Raw genomic sequence first — 20,825 nt, forward strand, 5'->3', positions numbered from 1 at the left:
TGCTTACTACATAACAAGCTGCAGTCATCCTTATGAAACGCAAATACTGGACTGTGTCCACTGTTAGGGCGACTAAAGAGCCAATTGTGTAAGAGAAGCTGCGCGTATTAAAATGTCCTTTTACAGGAATACTGTGTGGCTCGTCAAAGGACTCCAGGAGTATACAAAGTAAGTGGACAGTTTCCTTTTCTATTATGTAGTCAAATGACTTGTAGTCTTGATTGTTTGCGGTACATATAGGCTACATAACCTTCCGACACGCCGCCCAAAGTTTAACCACATGTTTGCTTTGCTAGTGATAGCACTCGGCTACTGCGCGTTTGTGTCCGACAGCATGCTACAGGTGAACGATTACACAATGCTGCAAGCTTACCGTATAATCAAGACTACAACCTCTTTAAAAGATGTTTGAAACAGTGAAAGTGCTTCTTACATATGTTTACCAAATTAACACAGTGGATAAAGACAAGCAGGAGAGTGTCATATGGAGGAAAACTGTTTTCCTTGATAAATTACCCAAATTATTAGTCCGTTATATTTTGTGATTTGCTTATGGTATGCTTATTGTATCCTAGTAACCACACCCAATAGTGATGACACTGTTACATCAGTGCATGTAGAAATATGGGTGACAGTGTAATGTGCTCACTGGATTCCTCTTTGCTCGTACCAGGAGTGGCTATGAAGCAGCAGCAAAGCATTTTGTTCCAGCTGACCTGGATGTAAACCTGAATGGAAGGTCCTTCATGGTGACAGGTGCCAACAGCGGGATAGGGAAAGCTGCAGCGCAGGAAATCGCTAAGAGAGGTGAGAGTTTCACAGCTGACAGAAGGCAGTTTTCCTCCTTCCTGCTGGTATTTGTGTGTGTCAATTGTTGATCATGTTTTCGTTTGTGTCTGTAGGGGGAACGGTTCACATGGTGTGTCGAAACAAGGGGCGAGCAGAAGCAGCCAAAGGTGAAATTGTTGAAAGCAGTAAAAATGAGGTGAGATTTTAACTGTTCGTCTGTCTGAGTTATTGCTTTTTTATACAGGAGTTTTCTTGTAGTCGCTTTCACCTTGTGCAAATTGAGGTCCCTGAAATAAAGTGAAGCTTTGCTTTTTCTTTAATAAAAATATGCTCACATGCTTGTTTTTTTTCCATCAGATTTTTAAAACGTTCTGTCAAGAAACGTGAATGAAAATAAAGCAATCAAACAAAACAAAATAGATGAGAATATTCATACCTGCTTTTCCACCCAATTAGATTAGACTTAAAACTAACCCACACCTTTAATTTTCCTGTCTGTTCCCAGAATGTTCACGTCCACATTGTTGACATGTCGAGCGCCAGGCAAGTGTGGGAGTTTGCGCAGAGCTTCTCGCAGAACAACACACTGCATGTGCTGGTGGGTAACTGCAGATATGTTGTGGCTCCTCTGCAGTAAACATATTTCAACGTTAACGTTAATCTCAATCTGTTTATGGTGGTTCTCAGATCAACAATGCGGGCTGTATGGTCAACCAGAGAGAACTAACTGAGGAGGATTTGGAGAAGAACTTTGCCACAAATACGTTGGGTAAGACGAGAACACATATTTCTGATGGATGTTTTAACAACAAAAAGGAAGCCGGGGTTTTTAAATCGTAACTTTGTGTAAAATTATAGTTTGACATTTTCTTTCCTGCAAAAATTAATTCTCAGGACTGACTGTAATTAAGATGGTCTTAAAAAAACTTCCAAAACAGGCAAAATGTAAAATATTAACATTAAAATAAGCATTTTGTATTTAAATTTAGGGGAGGTGACTGTAACGATCACTGGTTTTGGCCTTATTTGACAAATTATGTTGTTATTTAATGTCGTTTCTGCAAATTTGCAACAAAAAAAAGTATGTGAAAGACTAATATTGGCTATAAATAAAAACTCTTTTGTGCGTAACTTTGTTTTTCAGGTACATACATCCTCACCACTGCACTGATACCTGCACTGAAGAAGGTCGAAGACCCCAGAGTGGTGGGTTGAATTACAACAGCACAAAAAAATAACCAGGATGTACAAATGCACGACTGAAAATGAACGATTTCTTCTGTTTCCACTCCAGATTACTGTGTCTTCAGGGGGCATGCTCACACAGAAATTGGACGTGGACGACCTCCAATTTGAGAAGGGGACATTTGACGGGACCATGGCCTATGCTCAGAATAAAGTAGAGTGACTGAAAGACGTAGCGGTCTACAGAGGAATTGTTGTGGTATTTATATTGATATGCATTTCTTTCTTTGTCTGACAGAGGCAGCAGGTGATCCTGACAGAAAGATGGGCTGCTCAGCACAAAGAGATCCACTTCTCCAGCATGCACCCTGGCTGGGCAGACACACCAGGTAAAGAAAAGAAAGATACTTAAAACTTAAGAATTTAACTGGAAGACAAAGGTTTTTCATGGAATAACACAACCTTTGTGCCGTTATGGGTGCATGTCTGATGCAGGGGCGTTAACACCTTTCTTATATCACCACTCTGAAGACCGATGAGCGTTGTCAACAGGTTTACTGACATTCAAAAGGGTAAAACTAAAAACAAGACAAAAAATACAGTCATGACATACATATGTGCAGCATAATATACATTTATATACCACAATGCTACTACATAGCATATGTCTAATTATGTAAACTTTTTAAACTACTACTGATGCTATCCCAGACGACCTCCAAAATCGCGGGTAGCTAGCTTAACAAAAGGAGTAGCTTCACAGCCAAATACTGCATTAGCGGGAAACATATTGTACAAAAAAAACAAAGTTGCAATTTATACTTTAAGTACATACCGGCGATACAACCATAAACCGAAGATGAGAACAGTATTTTTTCCAACAGGACACCATAAACTGTGTGCCGATATGTTTCTCTTCTTTTTGCCTTTCTTGCGCCGACTTCCTGTTCAATAAAGTTGTTTCAAAATAAAGCCGTTTCTAAAGCGCATTACTTGGAGTAACCACAGAGGGCGCTGTAAACACATAATAAATAACAACTGACTGAGAATGATATTTTAGTGATACAACATTTTACAACTTTTAGTGATAACAGAACAACCTTTAACAAGAGAATGTTGTCTCTGCGACTCAAGTTTTGAATTGTCTCTCTGTAGCGGTCCAGACCTCCATGCCTTCATTCCACGCTAGGATGAAGTCCAAGCTGAGGACGGAGGCCATGGGAGCTGACACCGTGGTGTGGCTCGCCGTATCCGCAGCAGCCGCCAAGCAACCGAGCGGGCGCTTCTTTCAAGGTCAGAAAAAAACTTGCAAATATCTAACATGGTTTTCTCTGTAATCACAGAGAGAAACTAAGGAACTTGAAGGGTAGCAAAAGATATGAATTATGTATTAAGCACTTGCTAATACTTTACTAATGCTTCATTTGAATGACATCTGTGTCAGTTTCAACTGGATTCAACCAGCAGCAGCAATGACTGTTCCCACAGCTGGGACTTCAATATCGAGGCCACAGAAACGTTGTTTCGCAGTAACATGTCTAGAATTAAACTACGCTTTCAATCACAAATAGGGAAATTCCTCCATATTTCTTCTTAACTCTCAGATTAAATTCGATGGATAGCCTATGATGAGGGTTTTACACCCGGTTCTATGGACCAAAGATTTAAACAGTGGATTCCTACTGGATTAACAACGATGTGTACACTAATTAAAGATTTTATGAGTTTCCAGGAGAGTAAACAAAAATATGACCTAAGTAATCAAGATTGCTACAGATATTTACAGATTAGGGACTTTTTAAATAAAGAAGTAAAACATAGTGTAGATCTGGATAAAAATTCGATAATTAAAACCATAACTGAAGTTTACAAAGCAAAAAAAATTAGAGTAATCTCTACAATTTACGAGCATATAATGGAGGCAAGAGGGTGTACAACAAAATATGTAAAACTGAAGTGGCAGAGAGAGTTGGGAGTGAACATATCTGATGAGGAATGGTCACAAACCTGGAAAATACAGCAGTCAACAACATCATCATCACGTGCCTGGAGACTGCACTGCTGGAAAAATGTAATTAGATTTTTTTATAACACCCAAAATTAAGAACAAACATACCTCATTACCACAACCGTGTTGGAGGGGCTGTGGAGAGGTAAATGTGAATCATTCCCACGTGTTCTGGTTCTGTCCCAAGATTACAAAATTTGGGGAAGATATTCATTTAGTTATAGGTAAAATTCTGGGTTATGCTGTATCTAAGACTTGTACATTATTATACTTTGGTGTCATTACGGGAAATGTGATGAAAGAACATAGATACATAATGAAAATTATGCTTGCTGCCTGTAAAAAGGCAATTACAAGAAAATGGAACAAGATAGACCCACCATCACAGGACGAATGGATCAAAAATAGATGAAATACAAACCATGGAACAACTGACCTACAGAATAAGGACTCAGGAAGATCAATACCATAAAAAGTGGGAGAAATGGACTGGGTACATAAACCCAACAGGATAAAGACCAACACATTGATAATGAGAAATGATCAAACTGTAGAAACAAAGAGATCCAACATGTTTTTTTTCGTTTGATTTTTTTGTTTGTGTTGTTTGTTTTTTGTTATCCTACTTGTTGTATTTATCTTTTTGTTGTTGTTGTTTTGTTGTATAGTGTTTAAAGAAAAACAATAAAAAGAAAGTTTAAAAAAAAAAAAACCCACTCAGATTAATGGACTTTTTTGGGTCCCTGTCCACCCAAAAAATTCCAGCTACAGTCACACAGTAGTCTGGGAATTATGAGTCTGTCATAATCTCGCTGTAACGAGACTGGCGCCTTACAGCTCACCAGACTCATCCATACTGTTGTCCAAACACCTCACGTTTCCCGTGATGATCAAGATGATTGCTGGAAAAAGCTCCACCATTGAAATTCAGTTGTTTCCTCTCTAGCTCCTCCACGATAGCGGACGTTACTGCAGGCAGTATAACTGTCTGCGCTCTATCAGCAGGTAGAGACTGTCTGTTGCCAAGATTGTAACATGCAGAAAAACCACCGATAGATTTGAACACCTGGACCAGTAGCAATTTCACTTTTTGCACAGATTGCAAGCGAAATCAACTCTGTCATTTTTACAGTCATAAATGAAATTTGTAATCACAGGTTATTCAGTTTGTTGCAAAAGTTTAATCTTCAATAAAGTGATTCATGAGCGTAATTGTAGCTTAATAGTATTGATCAAAGATGTTCATGTTTTTGTGATGCTGCAAAACTCGTTTTTATAATCGATCACTTAAATGTCACACAGTTTTGCGTTATGTCTCATGTATTCGCATAAAATGTCTTTCAGATCGTAAAGGAGTGGCGACACACTTGCCCCTCGCCGCCTCCCGGTCAACACCGCAAGAGGAGGAGAAGCTTCTGGCAGCGCTGGAGGAGTTTGCCCAAAAGTTCAAACCTTAATACCTCAAAAAACAGTTTTTGTAAAAGGAAAAAAAACAAGCACTCCTCACAGATTACTAATGTTTACACAATCTTTTTGTAATATACAGAAAAGCTTCAACCTCCAAGAACAACCTTTAGTTAAAATAAACAAAAAAAACAAACATTTCCACATGTACCCGGGTATTTTTGAAAACGCAGATTTTTCTATGCGTTTGCACCTTTCGTCCACACGTAAACGGCGTTTTCGGTCACTGAAAACGGAGATTTCTAAAAACTCCGGCCAGGGTGGATATTTTCTAAAACTCTGCTTTTACGTGTGGACGAGAAAAACGGAGAAAACGCAGCGTCAAAGGTGTGCGCCTTTTTTTGACGTCACAGTGTGCGCCACGTTATTGTTTCGGTGAAATGAATTTCTACAATACTGTTACTGTTAATTGTCTCTGCAGTGTTTAAATGCTTACATATACGCACACAGTTACTGTCCCTCCACACATACGACTCGGTTCTGCTTCTATGCCCCAGCTTTGTTTACTTTTTCCCACCGAGGCTTCTAGACTTCTGATTGGCCAACATTTCTACACGGTTAGGAATATAGCGCCACCTGCTGCTTTGGCATGTTCCTAGCAGCGTTTTCCTTCATTTCGGCCTTTACATGTGGACGGGATTATTTTTTAAAACGAAAACGGAAAATCTCAGTTTTCAAAAATACCCGTGTACGTGTGAACGTAGCCCTAGTGAAGTAAATATGGTTGTTTATGGAAAGATGACTTGTACTTTATTTTTGCTCCTTGGTTAATCAAAAAAAAAAAAGAATATACTTCCTATTTGTAAAGCTTATGAACATTTATACACATATGTACACACTAACAATTATGCATTTTAATTTATGTTGAATTTCTTATCCAATTTCATTAAATAAGAATTTTACCTGTTTACTTGCAGTTTATTCATAAGGGGTTGTGTGCACCTGTGTTTCTGGTGTATTTTGGCTACTTTCAAATGTAATTTTCAAAGACGTTTCTTCCTGGGTGGATCGTCTCCTTTTGCATGTGTCATGTGTTGCAATACCTGGGAAAAAGGAGAAAGTCTGTGTTGCTGAGCAAAGTCCGATGAAGCTGCTGAAACGAAGACTCCAGTTAAAGTAGTCGAATATCTGCCGGTTTCAGTTTGCAGTCAAAGAACTCAACACTGCAGCAAGAGCCCCAAAATCACAGCTGCGGTCCAATAAACAAACACTGAACTCTAATATAGTTGAGCAGGTGAATACCTCCTCTTTTAATATGTAATTTATACACATAATTACATTGAAGGACACAACAACAATTGTTTTCTTTCCTGGGACAGAAACAGACCACTGGCCAAAGACGGATTTATTGCATCCATTCATTTTGAATGCAGAAATCCTGTATTAGTATCTAGAAAGACGTGCATCTCCTGTGCAGTCTGGGTTCTCACATCATTGTGAAAACCCAGACTGCACCAATTATCACTTCCACGTGCACTTCACATGATGCCAGCAAAGAAAAAAGCTGCTTTGTTGCAGTTCTTTGGATGTTTTTGTACTCCTGTTCCACGCAGGCACCACATTACATTAGATTCAATACAGAGTGACAATAAATGCGCTTGCTGTGCATTCGAAATGACACCATTTCTATAACGGAGCTGAAACACTGGTAAGGACCTTTAAAGTCTTAGTACCCAAAGTTTCACATTCACAAGTAAACAGCTGCTATACTTTTATTCGTGGCTGTAAAGTGATGTACAGTTTTCCATCGTTCTATAGTTGTAGAAAATCTCATCTTTGGGCTTGAACTGTACGAACATTAATAGTTATCGGCTGAGCAGATCATTAAAGCACAAGTCTAATGATAACTAAAGACATACTTAGTCTTCACAGCATGAACTTGAGATGTTTTTGCTTGTTGATTCCAGTGCATCGACAGTAAAGTCAGTCAGTATCGAGACGTTCAAAAACAGTAACAATGGGGACAAATCAATGCCGTGTTCGTTAGCTTACTTTCTATTCTGGTACATGTGCATGCTGCCACTGATGAGCTTGATGATATGTGCTTTTGAATGTCAAAAATGTTTAAACCACACTTACAATAATAAATAATCTCAGAAAACAGTTCTGCTGTAAAGGACAGGAAGTACAAAATGTCAGCTGGCTTCATGCTAGATTACACAATCTGAAAGGTGCGCTCTGCACATCAGTGGGTTGAGATAAACACTGTGTGTGCTTACACAACAACAAGAGTCTGCAGTATCATCAGTATCCTTGAAAACTTCCCAACCTTGTAAACTTTGGATTTCTTGCTCATACTGTCAATTTGTTACAAATTTGCTTGTTCTGACATGATACAGAAGCACGGTGAGGTTGCAAACCAAAGAGCATCACCAGTATGAAAACGCCACGAGGTCTGCATGATATCCAGTCTTTTAACACTCAGTGGACTGGGTGCATCTACATCTGAGGCCTCTGTGTGTTTGCACACCAGCATTACAGTGAGTACAGACGACATAAAGCTCCTAATGTAGGTAATGTAGTTTATGCAGGGTTTTTTTAAGCGTTTTAGCATAAATCTGAACTAAAGCTGCGTTTTATGCTACTTCTTCCCTCTAGTGTTTGATATCAGGCGTTGCAGCCTAAGAAAAAGTCTCCCTCGGATGATACTGTCAGGTCAGGTCAGACGAAAAACAAAACATGATTTGTATAATAAGCGCACACAGTGTGAGTGATGTGAAGCACCTGAGAAACAGCACACCTGCAGACATTAATGCTCACGAGCAGCATTTACAGGCAAGAACTAGAACATCTTCTACACGAGTGACACCTGTTTTATTTAATTTTACTGCTCGAGGCTATTTTTATTTTAGGTTCTATTTTTGACATTTAAACCTGTAAAACACCCAAATGTTCAGTGCTTACTATGAACATGTTGTATTTTCTGCTCTTAGGACACATGTGAGTGCCATGCTGCGTTGATGATTATACGAAAACAATAAAATAAATGAAATAGTTGGGAAAACCTAAAAGAAAGTAAGTTTGTGAGAGAACTGGGCAGTTTGGAGGCTCACGCTTTGCTGCTATTTCAACTACAAACATTTTTTGTATTATCAGCCTGTATATACAGACAACAAAGCCTAGTGTCTGAGGGTTATGTCAGTATGTTATGCCAAAAAGACGACATTTGGTGTTAAACAGGTCAGTTTAGGTTGTCACTATAACAGGTGGCAGGTACCTAATGTTGAATGGAATATAATAAAAGGAGCGTCACGTTTAAATTCTCTGTCTGCAGAAGGTGAAAAACAACACGTGCAGGTCTGAACAGCTGCTGGTGCAAATGAAAATCATGCAGCCAGTTCAGTAGGAATGCACGTTTGATTTCGCCGGTCTGTTTAACAAGGTGCTTCACATCTACAGAAAGTAAAGTCTGGGTTTGACAAGTTCCCGCAGTGCAAGCAGGTTTCATAAGACTGTTTCATGAATTTCCAGTTTGAAACTGGAAAGGAATGCGTGGAAATTAAGTAAATGAGGTGTGTCGATAACTTACAAAGGGAAATGCCTCAACCTTTCGCACACTGTACAGACACACATGCACAGAGAGAGACCCGCAATCCACCGGCAAACAAAGGCTGTATGGTTCTCAGGCTTCACTGGCCTGCAGTGTCCTCGCTGTAAATGTTCAACAGCCACCGCTGCACGTTAAAAAACTGCTAAATATTATCCAGATGACATCGATCCTGCTGGAGCTCTCACCACGTTTCTCTTCCCGGTGGCACTGGCACCTCGACAGTTTGTCAAACAGAGATTTCTGCTGACTGCTTGTTATCCACAGATCTCAGGACACCACAGGAGTCATGTCCCAGAGCTGCAGACAAAACACAAGTAACCATCAGTCCGTTTAAGCAGAAACAGTTAAAGCTGTGTTTCTATAGCTCAGACATGTGCAACACTATCATCATCTGTTTGAATCAGATACTCTATGTAATTTGTCGACTTTAACTAATGCAATTTTTAAAAGACAGTAATTTAAGCGCATTTTTGACTAAATTAACATTAAAAATAGGAGAACAATATTTGACCCAGTAGCTAGAACTGGTAATCAGCAGAGAGGCAGTTATACAGTCAACAGGGTGGGTCAAAGAAGAAATACTGTGACGTACATTATTACTTTGTTTTAGAATATGATTACTGACACTCTGGGGTCAAATATAAATGTTTTTATGAAGGAACATCCATCCATCTTCATCCGCTTTATCCGAGGCCGGGTCGCGGGGGCAGCAGCCTAAGCAAAGAGGCCCAGACCTCCCTCTCCCCAGCCACCTCCTCCAGCTTATCCGGGGGAACACCAAGGCGTTCCCATGCCAGCCGAGAGATCTAATCTCTCCAGCGTGTCCTGGGTCTGCCCCGGGGCCTCCTCCTGGTGGGACATGCCCGGAACACCTCACCCAGGAGGCGCCCAGGAGGCATCCTTGTCAGATGCCTGAACCACCTCAGCTGGCTCCTTTCGATGTGGAGCAGCAGCGGCTCTACTCTGAGCCCCTCCCGGATGGCCGAACTTCTCACCCTATCTCTAAGGGAGAGGCCAGCCACCCTTCGGAGGAAGCTCATTTCTGCTGCTTGTATCCGCGATCTCGTCCTTTCGGTCACTACCCACAGCTCGTGGCCATAGGTGAGGGTAGGGACGTAGATCGACCGGTAAATTGAGAGCTTCGCTTTTACACTCAGCTCCCTCTTCACCACGACGGACCGGTGCAGCATCTGCATTACTGCAGCTGCAGCCCCAATCCGTCTGTCGATCTCCGGGGAAGGAATGAAGGAACATGCGGGCTCTAAATCGACTCCTCCACATATTTGACTTTCCAGAGTGGCTACTTAATGACTCTCTATGGTGGAGCTCAACAAATAAATGATAGAGGGCAGAAAGCAAATAAGCTAACTGAACTGACACGTTATTAAAACCGAGACCAGAACGGAGAAAACCTGATTTTTGCTATTTTAGATTATATTCGTGCAATGTATCGAGTACTGCAGAATAACTCGGTTGTGATTACAGTTACTCTGCTAGTCATATATAAAAATAGACAGTTTAATTCTTTTAATTAAATCTTTTTCACTGTGTATTATTTTACTAAAGGGAAAATTACATTAGTGCACAGCGCAAAGAACTACCTGTTCACATACCAGCCAAACACAGTGTGAAAGCTCAGTAGTCACCACTTTAGTAGCTCCCTGTAAGAGGCGTCTGACTCTTAAGTAGCAAATATTCTCCAGCTCACTCTTCACCAGCCAGTCTCCAGCTTTTGCTGCCCGAGACGCCCAAAACAAATGTGTTCCCTCTGAGTGACTTCGATTCTCCAAGCATTTAATCTAAATACGCAACACATCCTGATGTAAGGTTTATTAATGGGTGTTAGACTGACAGTCACAGTGTAGCACACCGTTTCCAATTCAATTCAATTCAATTTTATTTATATAGCGCCAAATCACAACAAAAGTCGCCTCAAGGCGCTTCATAGATACAGAGAAAAACCCAACAATCATATGACCTCCTATGAGCAAGCACTTTGGCGACAGTGGGAAGGAAAAACTCCCTTTTAACAGGAAGAAACCTCCAGCAGAACCAGGCTCAGGGAGGGGCGGGGCCATCTGCTGCGACCGGTTGGGGTGAGAGAAGGAGCTACCTGCAGTGTTTTATAGGCTTTCACATGCTCTGGATTTCCTTAAAATAAATAAATACTTGACTACCACCTCGGACACTGAGGCAGTCGCCCCTAAAAGAGCAGTTATTTTAAGAGCAGGGATTGTAGCATAAACAAGCACGTCTAAACGGGCTGAAAACATAACCCTCATGTCTGAATGATCCGAACCCCCAGCTAAGGGTTACTGTCTGTGCCGCACGCCTTATCCAAGACTCTCAAACACAACAGACACTCGTTGTACTTTTCCAGACCTTGACAATCTTGTCAGTGCCAGAGGTGAGCAGATTCCCAGTGGTGGGCTCGTAGTGCATGTAAACAATGCTGTGCTTGCTGTCATGGAAGGTGGCTGTGGGTGCTCGACTGCAAGACACAAAGGCAGCGCCAGCGGTTAAAGTGTGCGAATCACTGGGAAAAGCTACAAAGGCTCAGTATATGACAACAACAGAAGCTGATTGTTACTCACTCCTCGTCACTGATGGACTCGTGGCAGCTGTCACACACGCGCACCTCGAACTCGAATCCCATGAGGGGGATGGTGGAGCGTTTGGACGAACATTTGCCGCACACTGCCTGGCCGCACTTCCTGCAGTGGTGCTGAGCACACAGTAGGGTATGAACACATCAGCTTTCATTTAACATCTTATTTCTCATCAAAGAAATGGAGGTGGTGTTTTGTTTTGTTTTGTTTTGTCTTACGATGAAATGTTTAGCAAATTTATACGCCGAGTCAAGGCCAAGTTTTGAACTTTGTGTTTCGAAAGCTACATGAAGATACTGGTTGTGATGCATTTTGATAATTCCTATCCAGCAGACAATCTCTCTCTCTCTAGGAGACTGTGTGAGTCTGCAGACAGCTGCAGCACACACACTTCATCACAGCTGTAAGTCTGAATGAGACTTTGAGGAACGTTAACATAACACTGAGCCGTGTCCAAATAACAGAATCAAACTAGCAATGTTAACTAGGGATGCAACCATACCAATTTTTTCAAACCGATACGATACCGATACTTGGATCTGAGTACTTGCCGATACAGAGTACAAAAACCGATACTTCTACCACACACACACACACAAATGCAATTAATTGGAAGACAGGTTTTAGTTTATTCTCTGTCGATAAAAAATAAAATCTTAATAAAAATGACCACAAAAAAACTTCAAGTGAAAAATAAGCACTTCTGTTAAATTATTGCGGAGTCTCCACATTGTAATTTAACAAAATATCACTGAACTATTGGCACTGTCTCGAGCTTTCAGAATAATAAATAAACACTTCTGTTTGGAATAAAATGAATACAAATTAGGTTTGAGAATAAAATAAACTTTTAAATTGTTTCAGAGTGTCCATATTGTAAACAAACAAAAAAATAATTATTATAAAATAAATAATAAATAAAATAATAATTGGCCCCCTAGTGGCCAATCTAAAAAACTACAACAGAAATGACAAACCACCCTCTGATTAATGAAATAAGTTGGTATCGGTTCATGGTATCGGTGAACTTTTACGAGTATGAGTACACACACATTTTACAGTATCAGTATCGGTGCATCCCTAATGTTAACCATCCAACGTCTGAAACCGGCTTAAATCAGACCACTTCAAGTCATTTCCAAGAGTCCACACACGCGTTGAAACTTCAGGTAAAATGTTCTCGACTTCTCTTTTTATGATAACATCTGTATCTGCATTCAGCATTAAAATGCGAGACCACCAACCTGCTAAATTTTCTTGTTTTGACACAGAAGTTTTATTTCATCAGCTGCATACAGCTTGAAGCACTCTCTACACATTCCTCAGTGATGCTGAAACATTTTTGTGTACAGTCAAAAGTCTTTGTGTTTTTCCCCCCTCCAGTGCAGTGAAATAGAAACACCAACATTACAGCGCTTTGTGTTTGGTTCTCGCTACACAATGTTGCAAAAGACTGCTGTGCAGTCAAAAAAACGCCCATTACTGTATCTTTGAACTGTGATTCGCACACACACTTGGAATGAGTAACCACAACATAAAGCAGTTTCTGAAATTGAGGCAATAAAACAGCCACAGGATGTTTGCTTGCTATTAGCGTGGCAGAAGTGAAGAGTTATAGAGACTTGTTTGTTAGAAAGCTGTTTGGAATACGTTTGGAGTGCAGCTGAGCTACACATCACTGAATCTGCTGCAGCAGAGAAGCTGAGTTATGATTAGGGATGGGTATCGTTTAGGTTTTATCCGATACTGGTGCCAAACCGGTACTTTTGAAACGGTGCCAGTGCTTAAACGGTGCTCAAAGAATGGAGAACACAAACTTTGTCCAAAAACCTCTCATGTTCAGCTGTTTTTTTGTAAAAAGATAACAATGTTAGCCTTTTCTGCAGCTATGGGGCATATATGGTATCACTCTTGGCTGGAAGCAGCTTAATCAATGGAAAAAACACAAACTTTATCCAAAAACCTCTCATGTTTAACTGTTTTCCACTTTTTCTTTGGTCATTTTAGCCTTTTTGTCCAGGGTGAAGGGAGTATCTGCCATCAAACACGAAGACAGCCGCATGTAACTACGACGGTGTTTGCTAGTTCACCTTACGTGCATTAATGTAATGACGTGGTTAGCCTACTCAACGTAAATTACACACGAACAACATTAAGCTACTCACGCAGAGAAGAACGGCTGCTGCTGCATCATCATCCTCATCATTTCTGCTACACTAGCAGGGCTCCGGGTCTGATAACAGGCACCACACCCGCAGTAGATGTGCTCGGTGTGAGGTCTCGCAGCAAGCTATCAAATACGGCGCATTTCTCGGCTTTTAAAAAACCCTGCTATGCATCGCCAGCTGTTTCATCAGATTTGAGGTGTTACCTCCTTTGACAGTATCACAGTATCAGCTTAAAGCACTTGTTGCAGCTGCTGAGTTTGCATCTTTTGCTGTGAAGTACAGCCAGACTTTTGACCGCTTCACCTTGGGCATTTTTAATCTGTAGCTCTGCTCTAAAAGAACGTACGTACCTGGACCCGCCTACTATCCTCGGAAACGTAAAATGATTGGCTAGAATCTAAAGTGTATCACAGCTCAGGAAAAAAAAGCACCGAAATGTGCGCTGCTTTTCGGTCTGGTTACTACCGTTTATGTCAGAACCCACCGGTACCCATCCCTAGTTATGATATATTTGATATATAATAACTTGTATTTTTAAAGAAGAGTGGAAATAAAACAAGGTGCTCGGCTAACAGGCGTGCGCTCAGTACCTGCCGTAGGCCGATCTTCTTACTGTCCCACATCTGTTTGAAGTTCCAGAAGAAAGGCTGCTCACACTTCTGACAGGAGTCGCTGTCCAGCCATTCTGGGGTCTGTGGAAACGCACATTTCAAAACTCAACATAAACACTGGAGAAATATTTAAACCTGCCAAATGAATAATTTTTTCTTATGTTGCTGACCGAAGAGAGACTGAAGCTTTTTCTACAAATTGAGGGTCAGAAGATGGTTTAGCCCAGTTTAAATGTTGTGTTTATTCAATAGATCTCAGTTACTTCCGTTCCTACGTAAATAAAAGTGTAAAAGGATCAATTATAGTCAGGAGGGATGGAGCTGTTTATATGTTTTGCTGTACAGCAGAAATTCACTCTGACAACATGACATCAGGAATCAGGATACTGTTATTTTTCCAGAACAAAAATACTTCCCATGAACCTTAGTCTGTGTAAAACATGTACCGTAAATCCCGGACTACAGAGCACACCTGATTAAAAGCCGCATGCTCTAATTGCAGAAAGGAAATTCATTTTGTACTTGTACAGGCCGCACCGGATTTTTACACAGAAATACTAAGGTAAGGTAACATAAACGTTATGGTAACATACAAAAATAAATACTGCAAATGCTTTTGTTCCTCAGCGCCTATAACACGGCTACCTGTAAGTATACGTACGTATTGGTAACACACAAATTACGTTGCTTATGGTTGTTTTACGGAACAGTGCACAAACAACATTACAACGTCTCTTAACAACCGATAAAAATATATACCCACTTATCATTTTGATTGGTCTACTGTTACCAGGCAAAATGTTTTTGGCCGCATGAATAAAAATATGCATTAGCTGCACGTCAGTATAAACCGCAATGTTCACAGTGTGGGGAAAAAGTAGCGGCTTATGACCCAAAAACTACAACGTATTGCACATTCACCCAATGTATATACTATATATATATATATATATAATGTTCTTCCTCTACCCCCCCCCCCCCCCCCCCCATTTTGCACATGTCGAGGAGCGTGTCAGGCTACATTTCACTGTGTGTTATACTTGTATAACTATGCATGTGACAAATGAAGAACCTTGAAGAACCAGTTATTTATTTGTCAAAAATGTCATGTATGATTTTGGTTCCACTTCTCAGTGTGCACCACTTTGTGTTGGTCTTTCACGTGGAATTCCAATAAAATTGATTCATGTTTGTGGCTGTAATGAGACAAAATGTGGAAAAGTTCAAGGGGGCCGAATACTTTTGCAAGCCCCTGTATATATATGTAATATGAAAACTGAGCTTTTTACTGAGCCACTGCATGAACCGCTGCTGTACAACGATGTGCTTTAACTGAACGTAACATAAACACAGCCCCCCCCCCCATGCATATACAAAGTTATGACAGTGTGTCAATAACTGGAGTGAGAAGTATTATCACGAAATGTAAGGAGAGCCACACAGTCAGAACAAGCCTGGCAGAGGGAGGCAGTCAGAGATTTCAAAGACTCTCCAAAGAAAACTAAAGACTCCAGCACAACTGCCAAGACTCCGGTGAACGACTTAGTCGAGCTGTTATTTTAAAGACGAAAATTTGGAGCAAATTACAGAGACTGTGGCACAACAGAGCAGCGAGGCAGAATGAAAGTGGCTCTGATTGAATATAGAAGCAATTAAAGCCTGAGCAAAGAGGGAGATGCCGAATCTAGACTGCGTGAGCATCTGAACGACAGAAAATCAAAGAAAACTCTGCTAATCAGGCGACCTTTAATGGAGCTCTAAAGAGAACTTTTTGCCCCCGAAGGATCTGAGAGAGCAAACATCAGCAGTTTATCCTCTCAGCCGATCTGCATCACAGAATGTGCTTCCCTGTAAAACATGCAGGGAAGCACTAAGGGAAAAAAGCACGCCATTACACAGCACACATGACATTTCCTTATTTTGTTCACAAGCTGTTGCAGTTCACACATCAAACACAAGCTTGTGTTTGTGTGCCGACGTCACGCTGCTTCGGTCTGCTCTCTCTCACCTCTTGCCGTGTTACATCCATGTTCCAGATGACGATGCTTCCATCTGAGCTGCAGGAGATGAGCTGCCGGGTGTGTGAGGCGTAACACAGGCCCTGAACTTTGTCACTGTGGGGAGAGCGCAGCAGTGAAGTGGCTGTCCCGGTATGCTGACATAACCAGAAGTGCTTTGCATTAAAATTCAAGAAACAACAAGTTAAAATACAAGGTAGCAGCTACACTGAGTGGGTCCTCCAAGCTTTCAGTGGTTGAAAAGCTTGTTTCAAAGTCAAACAACTTTCTAACAAAGTGGAACAATTGTCTGAAAAATGCATTGACTTGGAAGGGCGCTCAAAGAGGAACAATATAAGGATAGCCGGGGTACCTGAAGGCAGAGAAAATGGTCAGCGTGTTAGAGATTTTGTGGCAAAGCTGTTACGAGATCTATTGGACCTGGATGAAACTCCGCTGTTGGACCGAGCACACAGAGCCCTGCGAGCGACCCCAGAAGATGAAGCCCCGCCACGACACTTGATTGCGAGGATACATTACTACCACACCATGGAAGAAATACTACGAAAAGTCTCTACCAGAAAGAATCTGAAGCTTGGAGATATTCGCGTTCAGATTTTCCGCGATCTACCTCAGGCAGTGGTAAAACGACGTGCTGCGTTTACTCCAGTAAGAAACCTGCTTCAAGACCAATATGGACTTCTATACCCCGCTAAACTCAGGGTGACATACAATGGACCGGAGCTGGTGTTTACGGATCCTAACGAAGCACGCCGCTACGCACAAGAAAAATTTGGATCTTAAAAAGGACGGCATAAGGTAGACAAATCAGAGCTCAGCCTCTGGCCTAGTGACACATATTTACTTTGATGTAAAGAGACTATAACTTGTTATGGCGCTACGTTGGATAGAGGAAGTTTTGAGATAAAGTATTTTGGTAAGCTTTTAACTTTTGAGAGTCAATAAAAGTCTTTGCTCAAAAAAAGTGTGAGATTCCAGAGTCTGTTTATCGTCCTCTTATGAAGTCAGAACACTGTTTTTCTTTTACTGAGGTCTGCTCTCCTGCAGCCTTTATGTTAACTTCATAACATTTGAACTAGTTGTTCAAGCTTGAAGTGAGTGCGATGACATGAATGAAACTGAGTAAACATGACAAAAAACACAATTACAATTCCATCGATACGAAACAGCTGAGCATATGTATAACTTATTGGCTAACGGAGATCCTTACTTGTGTCCTTGCAGTTCGATAGCGGTGCCTTTGCGTCCGCCGATGTCCCACATGATGATTGAGTGGTCCGAGCTTCCGGAGAACAACACCCTTGTGACCGGGTCCCAACACAGCGCCGTCACATTACCTGACAAAATTACAACGGAGACAAAAGTGCCTCCGTCAGCTACGCCACATTATCCTGCAGGGTTCACTGAAATTTAATTCAAACCAATTTTCACTGGCTTGAAGTCACTGTTGTTGGCCCTCTCTCATCTTTAAACTCATTTGGATGTCTCTTTATTGTTGAATGGTAAAAACACATTTTTCTTTTGCCTTCTCTGTTGAAGCAGACTGCATCATGACAAGTTCCAAAGATTTTCTCAAACATTTAAAACCACCGGGGACGCACAACTCTGTAAAAATCGATGCTGAGCTGCGTCAATAAATCTGCAACCTGCTGGAGGACAACAGGCGAAGACAAACGAGGATACTGTGTGAACACCAGTGTTGGTCAAGTTACTTGAAAAAAGTAATCAGTAACTAATTACTGATTACTTCCCCTCAAAAGTAATCCCGTTACTTTACTGATTACTTATTTTCAAAAGTAATTAAATACTTAGTTACTTTTTAAAAACACGATTTACAACCTGAATAGGTGATAAAGTGATAGATCTTTCAGCCCAATTCTACTTTTTCTACATAATCATCATACAAAATGTAATCAAATGGAAAAGTCTCTTTTTAAAACTTGTTTTATTAGTTTTAATCTTTTAACTTTATGCATCAAGCAAAAATTTTATTATATGCAACATTCTCTGACTGGAAGAAATTTGTTTAACATTTAAACCTATTTTCTGCACATTCCAGCACATAAAATATATATTTTTTGTGTTTACACTCAGTCTTTCAAATAGATGCAAGTAAAACACAGCAGAAAATAAATAAAGTCAAAGACTAGCGGTCCTGTTGCTCTATTTTCACCTGTAAAGCAGGAGTGGGGTAGGCGGAGGTTTACCCTGGTGCAGGTGTGCCGCAGCGGTCAGTGGAAGAATCCGCGAGTTTCTCTGTGAGTTTCCCATTACGTCGTAGCTACTCGGTGCTTGTTTGGAAGTTTAGAGGTTTTTTCGCTGTAAAAAGAAGTTTTCTTCCCACGAACAACGGACACTAATGTTTTTGTCACTTTTTATGGAATCAAACTCAAAGTAAGGTCAGTACTTCCACGCTTTAAACGCTGCACGCTCATACTCTCTCTGCACTCGATATATGATCCATTGTTGATCTGCACACAGCTGTTGTCACGAACGTCGCACTCGCTTACGTCACTGTCATGAGACATTCTCGCAAAAAAAATCACGGTTTTAGTAACGCAGTAACGCAGCGTTCCTACGGGAAAGTAACGGTAATCTAATTACCGTTTTTGCAATAGTAATCCCTTACTTTACTCGTTACTTGAAGTAACACGTTACTGCCCATCTCTGGTGAACACACATTTATGATAACGCTCCCCCAAATACAACTGAATTCTAAAATAAAGATTTAATCATCATACAAAGAAAAGCTGTGACTCAACTGCTACATAATTGTTTTAAAGTGGGTTTTGTTTAAAGTTTACAGATCAGAAAGTAATCACCAAATATTGAAAATATCTGCTGCTGTGATCCACTGTAGAGGCTCCTCTCTCTCAGATCAGTGAAGAAATAAGAAAAGCACACAAGCAAAAGATGCTGGCTTTTTCTCATAAGCTAATATTCAGAGGCGGGAGCGAACTGAAAGCAGAAAACTGAGCGAAAATGATCCGAAACATAACTGGGAGACAATTTGTACAGACAAAATTGGAATAAATATTTAACAATGTTGTGGCGCAGGCAGAGCCGGCAAGAGTTCAGAGCTTCATCACTACGCTAGGACTGCCAACAAAAATTATTTTCAGTCTTGATCAATCAGTTGAACATTTTATCAATAAATTATTGAATTATTTATTTAATACTTGTAAATGTTAACAAAAATCCCTCTAAGCTCCATGTCATCTGTTAAAAATCACTCAAACTAACAGTGACACTATCAGAGACCTGATCAGCTGACCGATTAATTAATCATTTGTGCCTTAATTAGAACAGTAGGTGCTTGTGTGTGGGTACCAGTGTGTCCTTTGAAGGTGGTGACCAGGCTGCAGACGTCCTGCTCCAGCTTCAGGATGGTCACCTGACCAGACTGATCCCCTACGAAGGCGTGTCTGGTCTCCACGTCGAACCTGGGTCAAAATTAAGGTCATGCTTTCCTGCTAAATGTGCGCTCATTCAGATCCTGTCACACAGACCAATCGGATTCACAACAGAGCTGTAAATTTCACTGCTCACCAAAATCCAGAGCCAACTCTGTGTAAACTACTACATGAAAGCTTTGAATGAATTCGTGCAGAGGCAGCACCACAGCGACTGTCAGCGGAGGACTCTCAGCTGTTTCACCGGCTTCCTTCAAAGCCCTCGTCTGACCCGATTAAGTCACGACTGAACCAAATCATTATGTCGGGATACAAAGACGACGAGGAAACCCAACAGTGGAAACAATAACCTAAAGATCCAATCCAATTCCACTTCCACTGATTTGTCCTTTTCTTTCTGGAAATCTGAGATTTCATGTTGTGCATAACTCCCAGTAAGCACAGAAAAGATGATTTTAAAGTGAAAGGATATTACAACAGATCTACACCGCTGGTTCGTCTGTCCTTCCCAACACCACAGAAAACCGATGAAATCTTTATTAAACATTAAAAGGGCTGTAGCAGTTTTTAAAACTCCCCTGACTGTCTGTTTAACCATTTTCAGCCTTAATGTTGCTACAGCCAGTTAGCCACATTGAGCTGCGGTGGTTAATGCCTGTTTAAAGTATGCTGAGCTGGTGAGAAATGAAACAGTTACACGCTGTTAAAAAGTGAACAGGAAACACGTCAAAATAATCTGATTCTAGGAAACTTAAGTGATGGAGTCATATTCTTCTTAATTACCCGAAAAGGAAAAACTAAAGTACAAACTGTGCATCTCAAGAATCACTGCACACTTGACTATTAGGGGTGGGGTAAAAAATTGATACTGTGTAGTATGGTGATATTTTGTTTGCTAATAATGAATGGATACAGGGACAGCAGAAATCGATATTTTGTTACAAAAAGGTTTTTGTGCTCTGACTTCAGAGCATGTTGATCCTTTTTCTGAGCAAGAATCCTGACATTCC

The 20,825-nt window shown here is 40.8% G+C and overlaps 2 protein-coding genes and 2 long non-coding RNA genes across 5 annotated transcripts in view; 1 reads left to right on the top strand and 3 right to left on the bottom strand.

Moving 5' to 3' along the window:
- On the top strand, positions 1–8,124 carry dhrs12 (dehydrogenase/reductase (SDR family) member 12). The gene is made up of 10 exons (XM_085136012.1): positions 1–168; positions 674–807; positions 903–985; positions 1,295–1,387; positions 1,477–1,558; positions 1,934–1,995; positions 2,084–2,188; positions 2,273–2,363; positions 3,130–3,267; positions 5,327–8,124. The coding sequence occupies exons 1-10, from the start codon at positions 113–115 to the stop codon at positions 5,437–5,439; spliced, it is 957 nt and encodes a 318-aa protein (XP_084992138.1). The 5' UTR covers positions 1–112; the 3' UTR covers positions 5,440–8,124.
- The window catches only part of LOC146500033 (uncharacterized), a 347,579-nt gene that overhangs the window by 149,440 nt on the left and 177,314 nt on the right, over positions 1–20,825 (bottom strand). The window lies entirely within an intron of this gene.
- wdfy2 (WD repeat and FYVE domain containing 2) overlaps positions 8,018–20,825 on the bottom strand; it is a 26,530-nt gene continuing 13,722 nt past the window's right edge. Inside the window, exons 6-12 of one of the 2 annotated variants that reach the window (XM_085136001.1) lie at positions 19,733–19,845; positions 17,613–17,739; positions 16,393–16,498; positions 14,364–14,465; positions 11,591–11,721; positions 11,379–11,487; positions 8,018–9,293 (exon numbers count right to left, since the gene is read on the bottom strand). In XM_085136001.1, the coding sequence (XP_084992127.1) occupies positions 9,264–9,293; positions 11,379–11,487; positions 11,591–11,721; positions 14,364–14,465; positions 16,393–16,498; positions 17,613–17,739; positions 19,733–19,845 (718 nt within the window). In that variant the 3' untranslated portion in view covers positions 8,018–9,263. Of the gene's footprint in view, positions 9,294–10,238; positions 11,251–11,348; positions 11,488–11,590; positions 11,722–14,363; positions 14,466–16,392; positions 16,499–17,612; positions 17,740–19,732; positions 19,846–20,825 lie in introns of those variants that run through there. The other variant, XM_085136000.1, reaches the window with a different exon arrangement.
- LOC146500047 (uncharacterized) lies at positions 14,729–16,386 on the bottom strand. The gene is made up of 2 exons (XR_014869888.1): positions 15,662–16,386; positions 14,729–15,623 (listed from the first exon to the last, which is right to left on the bottom strand). It is a non-coding gene; the product is annotated as an uncharacterized LOC146500047 (long non-coding RNA).

The sequence above is a fragment of the Neolamprologus multifasciatus genome, chromosome 16, assembly GCF_963576455.1.
Source record: "Neolamprologus multifasciatus chromosome 16, fNeoMul1.2, whole genome shotgun sequence".
NCBI classification, from domain to species: domain Eukaryota; kingdom Metazoa; phylum Chordata; class Actinopteri; order Cichliformes; family Cichlidae; genus Neolamprologus; species Neolamprologus multifasciatus.

Bases quoted from the DNA above. Each gene is read 5' to 3' on its own strand.
- dhrs12 (XM_085136012.1), top strand. From the start codon at position 113: ATGTCCTTTTACAGGAATACTGTGTGGCTCGTCAAAGGACTCCAGGAG. The intron at 986-1,294 runs GTGAGATTTTAA...GTCTGTTCCCAG, and splicing joins TTGAAAGCAGTAAAAATGAG to AATGTTCACGTCCACATTGT. The intron at 3,268-5,326 runs GTCAGAAAAAAA...AATGTCTTTCAG, and splicing joins GAGCGGGCGCTTCTTTCAAG to ATCGTAAAGGAGTGGCGACA.